This window comes from Liolophura sinensis, chromosome 1, assembly GCF_032854445.1.
Source record: "Liolophura sinensis isolate JHLJ2023 chromosome 1, CUHK_Ljap_v2, whole genome shotgun sequence".
Taxonomy (NCBI): domain Eukaryota; kingdom Metazoa; phylum Mollusca; class Polyplacophora; order Chitonida; family Chitonidae; genus Liolophura; species Liolophura sinensis.
In genome coordinates, this window is record NC_088295.1 from 80,109,808 (window position 1) to 80,119,421 (window position 9,614).

A 9,614-nucleotide genomic window follows, 5' to 3' on the forward strand; every position below is an offset into this window, starting at 1 on the left:
TCGTTTGTCTTAGTTCTGATGAGAGCAAAGGGGGTATTAACTGATGAATCTAACTACTCTGATCAATACAGAATCATGTTTGATGCAGTTTAGAAAGATCTCTCTTGATTTGATGGGAGTCACCTGATCAGTTGAGAAACCTGTCCAAATAGTTAGGAACAGGTGTAATCATTTCTCACCAGTGGAGCAACTGATCCAAGCAATCTTTTGAAAAACCTTTTCGCTTTAACTTTCGCTTGACTTTCTCGAAAGTGACAACATAACATCTTATGGCGAGCTTCTAACAATGGCCGAACGAAGGCAATGTCTTTACCACAAAAATTTTTAAAAAACTGGTGACTTTGTGTTGACAGAGGAGCCAGGGGACAAAACAGGAGGGGAGTGCTGCGCATGTGTCGGAGATGGCTGCCACAGACCAGGACCGGTAAGTTCTTTGATTAAAATAGCTAACCTACAGGCTTTGTTAGGGGTCTGATGCCTAGTGGCAATGTCTCGGCATTTCATGTGTGCCAAACAAAAAAATTTAACAGTCAAAAAGTGTAACGTCAGAATTACCAGGTAAACGCAACATTAAAGGACTAATTTCTTAAGATAATTCATGTACTTACCGACCGCGCTACAATGGTTTGACCTTGCTGTGAACAATGATTTTGCTAGACAGGTATCACATATTGTGCGCATGCGTCTGTTACAGGTGTGTGGCTCAGATTTTAATACGTATGCCAGTGAGCGAGATTTGGTGGTCTCGGCCTGTTTAAGGGAAAACAGTGTGACTCTGGCGTACCGTGGAGAATGCCAAGGTATTCTAACAGTCGCACCTTTTTTAGTGGAAAGGACAGGTTGCTTGTATAATGCTTACAGGGGAGTTGTAACTATGAAGTGTTTTATTAACGTAATGCCGTTTGCAGTATAGAGAGAAGTGTAATATAATGCTTGAATATCGCAATGTTTATTGTGGAAAGAGAGACCATATGATTCTTGAATATCACAATGTTCATAGAGAAACTGTTCATGTATATAAAGTTTCTGATATTGCAATGTTGATAATAGAGGGTGAGACTCTATAGTGCTTGAATATTGCAATGTTCAGGGTTGCAGAGATATCATATAATGCTTTGAACATTGGAATGCTTATCGTGGGGTAGCAAACTATAAAATATTTTCATATCATAATATATAAAATTTAGTGTTAGATTATATAATACTTGAACATCACAATGTCTACAATGGTGCAATATGCCATGTAATGCTTCATTACGACAATGTTTACACTGAAGTTCTGTGTAATGTTTAACCAGCACACTGTTGATGTAATAAAACTTACACCTAATTACCGATGTTTCAGGGACTTGTGCCAATGTGGTGTGTGAAGGCTGGGAGGTGTGTAGACCTGACCCCGGCACGGGACTTCCCATCTGCACCTGTGAATCATGTTCTCAGCAACAGCTCGAGATAGGTAAGTCACATATTATGTGAATGTCTTCTGTTTAATTTATTATCACCATTATACATATGCCTCAAAATATTTAGGAATATTTAAGAAAAGAAGAATTGGTGGCCTCCTTTAAATCCGATGAAGTTTCCTACAATTCTTGTTTAATATAGGGATACATTGTTGTCCATTTTCATTGGTCAATTACTTGTTCTTTCAGCAGTCGAATAGTGAAAATTCAAATGTAAACACTTTTTGTTACAGTTGAAGAATTGTGTGACAGCTCTGGAAATATATTCATGTCAATGTGTGAGTTCCGGGCAGCCATGTGTTTGACAGGAAGCGACTCGGAGCCAACCCCCATCGATGGCTGTTCTGGGTTGGGATCAGGTAAGTCACAACACGAGAATCCCCCCATATTTGTCACAGTTTCATTGGTCCTTCTAACTTGTCACAACATCATTAGTCCCTCATGCTTGTGACCACACCATTGTTCCCTCATGGTTGTCCCACCAGTATACCCTCACTCTTGTCACAAGACCATTATCCCCTCATGGTTGTCACAGCAACAGTATTCGCTCATGTGCGTCACAACACCAGTATCTTCTCCTGCTTGTCAGAACTCAAGTATCGACTCCTGCTTGTCACATTACCGTTATTCCTTCCTACTTGTCACATTACCATTATTCCTTCTTGCTTGTCACATTACCATTATTCCTTCCTGCTTGTCACATTACCATTATTACTTCCTGTTTGTCACAGCCCCATTATTACTTCCTTCTTGTCACTGCACCATTATTCCCTTATGGTTTCCCCAGTGCCATTATTCCCTTCTGCTTGTCTCAACACCAGCATTTACTCTGACATATTTTGGCAGTTAGAACTGCAGTAAAATTAAGACCAGTGATTTTGTAACTTGGTTTCTTGGTATTTACAGGATAGCCCAGAGCTGGTGGATCTGGTACCAATGTTCTGGCGTGGGTGGGGGTGTTATGTCTGCAGTCTACGGCACTTTTTCGCTGAGGCAGCACTATAGCATACCACTACACAGTGGAAGTTTGAGGAAGAAAACACATATAGGTCGTCATATAACACATAAATAGGTAAATTAATGAGATAATTACTAGGCATAGATACGCATCGAGATGAATTTCGTAATTAAAGAAATCTATTATCAGCTAACGTCGTTTGTGTCTTTGTAGGTGTTTCCCTGACGCCCTGGACAGAGTGGTCACCGTGTAGCGTGACCTGTGGGAAGGGAGAGAAAACAAGGACTAGGAGCTGGAAAACAGGTAACCCATCCCCCGGGGTGGAGGCCCGTGTGGCCATGAGAGCCACGACGGAGTGCTACGAGCCAGCTTGTGTCACAGGTAAGTTAAACATGGGTCGAGAGAAGGCTCATTTGTCTTAACAGCCACACAGATGTACAGCGTGTATCTCACATTATAGTATGTTCAGATAAAAAAAAGTCGGAAACAAAAATAGCATAAGATGTGTCCACGGAAATCCATTGTTTAGGAAACTTATGATTTCTTCATAATCATTTCGCATTCTCCAGAATATCAAGGAGAAATCTATGTGATTACGCCTTCTCTGTATAGTGACACACCACGTAAAGTCTAGTTAATATCATAGTTGTTAATACGGGGACAATTTCACAAAGCGTGTTTTTACTTAAATTTTTATAAACATTGATATAATTCGCCATCTGTATAAGGCCCAAAAAATTAAAATTTTGATATAAGTATCTTGGTGTCCAGATTTAACTCCTGGCCCTAATTATAAAGATTATAACCTGTTTGAACAGTACACTACCGGGAGGGTTCCTGAGAAACGTAATAATGCCTTTAAATCCAACAAAAAAAATCTACTGCCTTGAGTAGCTCTCCCACAAGGCCGATTTATCTTCGGACTAGAGGTCGACTTAGATGTGACAAAAATCGGGATAGTTCCTATTGTTGTCGTGTATAGTCCTCCTGCAGTAGTGTTTAATCGGGGGTTTGTCTTGATTGGTCGGGAATGAGAGAGGACCTAGGTACGAGCAAATCAGGACGGTAGTACGACTACAGGATGATACTGCCACGACTTGTTCCCGACTTACCCCGACCTTTCTACGACCAGACCAGAGTGAAGTAAGGGTGTAGTAGAACAGAGGCACGACCTGAACGACTGCTCCACGAGTAGTAGGACTGCTTAACGATATTAGACATTAATCATGTGATCATTTTTGTTCAAAATGGCTAGTGTTAACATGCTGATAGAATCAGAGAGGAAGAGATTATTTTGTGTGGGGCTCTAGCTGTAACAGTAGTATGTATGAAACAGACGAGACGGACACACGAGTATTGCACGACAATAATAGGACATGACGACAACAACAACACGACTAATCCACGAGCGTTCAGTGATTATACAGGAGTGATACGACTTTAGTACGACAACGTCAGCGATTGTTCTAGGACTAATGTATGTGTCTGGCACGAACGTCCCCCGATCGACAAACGATTTCGACAATATGACTTATGTACGACAACAGTAGGTCAGCAGCACGGCTTGTACGACAGGGTCCCGAGTACCGTGACTGCTCAGCGAATAGGCCTACATCACGATATACGACTTAGCACAAGTACTCTAAATTTTCAACATGTTCAAAAGAAAAAAAAACCGACTCACCAGGACTGGGCCAGATCAGCACAACTTTGCCAGGACGAAGTCACAACTCCACGACCTTTCGCCGACAACGACCGAGTCTCCCAGACATTTCACGAATTTAATATGTGACGCACTCGGCTCTAAAAATCGGCCGAACTCGGCTCCGTGTGAGAGCCCCATTAGCCGATCTCCAGCCAGCCGCATGGTACGACTCACCGAGTGACGTCATAGATGGCTAACCCAAGTCTAGCTGGCCTGTATAATTTGGGAATTCGTATCAAAACAAGGTCATTTTCGAGATGGATTCTAGCTACAGGAGCAAATATACTGCCTTTCAAATTTGAACCCTTGGTGGACTACGTTAACGCTCAGGTTTATGACCATGACATCTCTAGTCAGTCTTCAGATTCCGATATTTCGGACGTTTAATTTGATCTTTGTCATGGTAATTCGAACCGCACTAACATTTGATACGGACTAGTATGCTGTGTTACACTATATGTGTCGTGTGTTCATCTTAAGATTTAATATTTATTCACTATTTTTTTCTTTCTATCCGCTTCACAATAAATGTCATTCTATTCCCCGAGGAATTCATACCCATATGCGATTACAACTACGAGTATGTGTTATTGCCGGCATTCCGATCAGCTATGGTCGTATACAATACAAATACATGTACGGTGCGGACATCGGCGTTAGAGTACAGAGATTTGGCATCTATCAGTTCTCAGTTCTTTCAATAGTGTTTTATAACCACCGTGTGCGAGTGCCGTTGTGGAAACGTTTTAAGTTCAGCTGTATTCGTCTCGTAGCTTTTAACTGTAAAACGGCGAGAGCAGGTATGGCTGTTTTTGGTGGGTCCAAAATCCTTCCGTCTTGTGCTGTAAATCCATACCTGACTGAGTGCAAAATCGTCAATAAACTTGAAAAAATAAGCCCAGGGTTCTTGGACGACCTGTTTTTACAACCGTGTGCACAACAGCAAACCATTTCGTGGAAGAAAGCGAATGTCACTCTTGTAGCTGTTTTGAACGCTGAAGTAAATGGCAAAGCTCTGAAAGCTCTTAGAGGTTAGACTTGTATGACGTAATTCCTCGGAGACTACACTGTTGGCGGAAAAAATGCATGAAACCAGCTTCATTATATGGTGGTTTTAAGTGCCATATTACTCAGATTATTGTACCCTTTTTCAACAATTTTTGGCGTTCAATTTAACAATATATACAGGGACATCTAATTATGAATAAAGAATGAATCTGGACACTAATCCTTTAAAATAACATTTGTTTAATATTCCCAAAAACGCTTCAAGTCACGTCACATTCAAATTCTTATCCATGTCAAAACTGGCTTTTTAGGAATCGACTCGTGATGTCATGGCCCCTACCTGTGCACTTCACACGTGCTCTGTTTAACCAGCCCAGTCTAGGTTTATGTACATCTATAAAATCTGAAAGTGTTGTATTGACAGGACCGTGCGTAGTTGACGTGTGCACGGGACCCGGCGAGGAGTGTGTGGAGTATGACGGCGTGGCTCAGTGTGAGTGCCCAGAGTGCACTAATGGGGGAGTAGACCCAGTCTGCGCCCTGGTGGGCACAAGCGTGGGCACCTATTTGAGCGCATGTAAGGCACAGAGGGCCGCCTGCGTCCTCAACCTGCCTTACGAGATCCTTCACGAGGGCAACTGTGGAGGTGAGTGTGTCCACGGGCAGGATGGAGGTTTGGTCCAGTAATCTAGATGTTGCCGCAGAATTTATTCTGAGTCATAAAAAGATTACAGGTATCCTATCGAAAAAGCATTCTATGTCTACCATACCGCCTAGCCAGATAATTTTGATATTCGTGGTTAAATAGGTAGAAACAACTACGTGCATATCATCCAGAACTTGCCAGACTTCGAAAAAAAATGGAGTGCTTTTCAGTGGTGATTCGCAAACTCGCTCTCCTGTGAATGTTGGCTGCTTGGTATTGCTTACCTGTCTCGTTCCTTACCTGACTCCCCATCTCGGCAATTAGAGGTCAGATTTCTATGTCCCGTACAAAGGGATTAAATTGGAGCGTTGTATTCCTGTTTTCCTCCTCCTTCATACATTTGTACCTAACATAGCATCTTCAACAAGATCCATTGTAGGTTGATATGGGCACTAAAAACTTTGCGGGTTCTACCTGCAAATTTAGTTTACTCTCAGATAGGCCTATTTGTGATCTAGCGTTCTTAAGATACCCCTCATTGCATTTGGTTCAGTGCGTCCTGTGAAGTGCCAGAGGATGCCGCTGATCGTGCCCTTCGCCATGGAGAACGGCTGTTACGCTGAGAACACGGTGAATCTGTGGACGTGTGACGGAGGCTGCGGTCCTATGTCCAACCTCTGCTGTGACAGTGTGGAAGACGAGGAAACCCTCACCATCGACCTCACCTGTCCCGATGGAAGCGCCAGGAACACTACGGTATGAGAACTGTCTTTTTATTTAATCTACTGCACGTAAGGCCAACAAATTTAGGTCTGTCTGCTTATCTGATATACCTGCGAATTTCTTTTTTTTTAAATTCACCTTCTTCGTTATATTTTAGAACAATAAGCATTCATTGTACCATACTATCCTTTTCCCCGCCCACCACATCAGACCACAACCGAAATGGTGAAAACTGAAATTTGCTCTATCCGTAGTTCAAATGCATGGGTCCTTTATTGAGGAAAATAGTATATGGAAGTATTCGCTTGACAATACACATGAAAAAACCCACAGTGGCTTTGTCTTATATTTCTTGTGTAACTGTAGTGGTTGTTTTTGACTCAATCATTTGTTTTGTTTCTTCACTACAGTTATGTTCGATGTTATTGGAACTGATCCGTTTACATATTGAAAGTATCCCTCCAGATACTTCATCTTTAGCGCCATTAGAGTCAAAATTGAAGTTGCATCATAAGCAACAGGCTACACTGATTTACACTTATAATGCGACCAAATGAGCTCCACCTACAAATGTTTCATTGACCACAACTTGACCTTAAGGATATGCATAGTTATCATTAAGCAGTCCGAAGTTTGTGTAATTCTCTACAGTTTTCCCATCAAATACGTATGCAAGTATTCTCTAACATCCATCCATCCATCCACACGGTTTACATTACATAGTGTAGTTATCCATTGGTTTGAAGACTTCATTTTATATCGTCTTTCACTTTTATTCTGTATCCGCAGGTGCCCATTGTCAGCAGATGTTTCTGTCGTGAAGAGAACGACGTCTCCGTACCATAAACATCAACTTAGCTTCTAGTCCTAACCCCTAATCTAGTCAAATAATAATCTAGCTATTTATTAAAAATTTCCAGTATACGAATATTCTAACAAAGTATATATAACAAACTTATGGCTAAAACTGTCTGTTATAACGTGCTTAACAATACATGATCAAAGAATTTTCGGCCTTATCGTATATATCTTTGATTGAAATTAACTGTCACAACGCCTCTCACCATATATGGGTACGATCAGCATTTCTGTTCACTGGGCATCATCTGCTAAGGTGGGTTTAAAGTGATAAATATTTAACATGTGACGAAATGGGTAATCTACATATATAAACATATGGTTCGGCACACTCGTTATGTGGTCACATTTCCAGTTCTACTCGATGGATTATAAACATAGTACATGTGTGTATACTTTGCTTCTCCCCACTCTGACTTCAGGGAGTGAGTTGGGAACGTTATGTCAATCATGAAAACAATACTGCTTGACTGCAAGTTTAGTACACTTTTTCACATCAGCTATTCTTGCTCTAGCCAAGGAACGTATCTGCTTACATTTTGAAAGCTTCATCCCTTACATAGGGTATGAAGTAAAAGAAGCTAAAACAATTAAAAAGTCAGGAAAATAATTGATTTGAAAACAGGGCGGGGAGGAGCTAGGTATAACAAAAACAGCAAGCTATCGCAACTTCTCAACTGAACAACTCTGCGATAGCGATAAATCCTACAGCGGTAACATATATACTGTGTGCACCAACGATCTAGCCGAATCTCCATATAACTGAACACTACGTATGTACGCAAGGAGAGCTCAGCCAGATTGAGCTACATACCATTAAATTCCCCAAATTTTTGTCGGCCAGACATTTGCTAGGAAGAGCAATCTCGTCAAGCCTTCGGAACTGCGCCTTTTCTCTGACTAAAATCATGTCTAAAACTCAAATGGCCGGATGTTTCCCTTCCTGGAATCCTGTCAGCGAGGCTACTTTGAACTGAGTAAAGTAAATGATTTGCTAAGTTTCTAATTTCCCACGACAGTTAATTTTTCTATAGCTTTCCGTTCATGTACATGTTGTCACGGAACCTATCTCGTGGTCAGTTTACAATAGTATTAAACAATCTGATATGCACTTCTTCTACAACCGATTCTAAAGCATAGTCTACACTAATATTGGTCTTTCTTCTACCACTATGAGAGTATTCCACATACCTCTTTTCAACCAAAGTAACCTTAACTGTGATTCTGAACATAAGCACCAAACTCTCAGATGTTTGTTTATGATGTACATATTGACGTGTAACTTATGCCACTGTTGTGGAATGTTGCCCATATTGTCTTTCCTCTTCATTATTTTCTTTAACGTTATGTCTCTGGGCCCAGATGTAAACAGTTATGTTCGGTTGTGGGAATTTATGTCTGTTTCTGTTGATGAACATTACTGGAGGAAATAAAGCTGTTATTCAGAATGAAACCCCCATGCACTTGTGTACTTATTTTGCATGATATAAAACCTATAATATTTCTATTGCTTAATTTTCCCAAAATGTACATGTTAGTAAAACAGTAATCAGGTTTCTAGTGAGATTTATTCGGACAGCTCGGGGGCCTCCGTGGCCTCCGTGGTTAGCGTGTCAGGGTGGTGCAATGACTCTGGAGCCTCTCACCAATGCGGTCGTTGTACGTGGGAAGGCCTCCAGCAACCTGCGGATGGTCGTGGATTTAGCCTGGGATCTGCCCCGTTTCCTCTCATTATAATGCTGGCAGCCGTCATGTAAGTGAAAATATTAATGAGTACTGCGTAATACAGCAATCAAATAAATAAATAACTTGTACAGCCAGTAGGAAACTGGACAGTTATATGAAACTGGTCAGTAGAAGGAGATTTGACAGGTAGGAGGGAAACTAGACAGTAAACAGGACACTTTTGGGGGAAACTGGGCAATCTGGGGGAAAGTGTACGGTTAGGGAGGAAATGAGGAGGGAAACCGTTCAGTTTGGTGTAAAGCGAAATACTCTTCATACCACTGAGCCAGCAAAGGCTCTTCAAACAAAACTATAACCATTTTACAAACCACATGTAACGAATCACTATAATATATGTACATGTAACAATTATTAACTGAAATTCTTCTCGGTGATCTTTATCTCTTAACAGTAAATAAAGGTGTGCCACTGAAACATTATGATTGATAATATGGACACATAGGCTGATATTGTTTGGACTGCAAACATATAAAGTTCGTTTATAAACAAAGTCTCTGACGTATCCAA

At 41.1% G+C, this 9,614-nt stretch overlaps 1 protein-coding gene across 1 annotated transcript in view; it reads left to right on the forward strand.

Moving 5' to 3' along the window:
* Nucleotides 1–8,814, forward strand: part of LOC135474810 (uncharacterized) — a 42,747-nt gene extending 33,933 nt beyond the window's left edge. The window contains exons 43-50 of the mRNA XM_064754410.1: nucleotides 354–424; nucleotides 695–800; nucleotides 1,346–1,456; nucleotides 1,697–1,822; nucleotides 2,635–2,802; nucleotides 5,559–5,780; nucleotides 6,334–6,536; nucleotides 7,293–8,814. Of these exons, the coding sequence (XP_064610480.1) occupies nucleotides 354–424; nucleotides 695–800; nucleotides 1,346–1,456; nucleotides 1,697–1,822; nucleotides 2,635–2,802; nucleotides 5,559–5,780; nucleotides 6,334–6,536; nucleotides 7,293–7,349 (1,064 nt within the window). The 3' untranslated portion in view covers nucleotides 7,350–8,814. The remainder of the gene's footprint in view (nucleotides 1–353; nucleotides 425–694; nucleotides 801–1,345; nucleotides 1,457–1,696; nucleotides 1,823–2,634; nucleotides 2,803–5,558; nucleotides 5,781–6,333; nucleotides 6,537–7,292) is intronic.
* The last annotated feature ends 800 nt before the right edge of the window (nucleotides 8,815–9,614 follow it).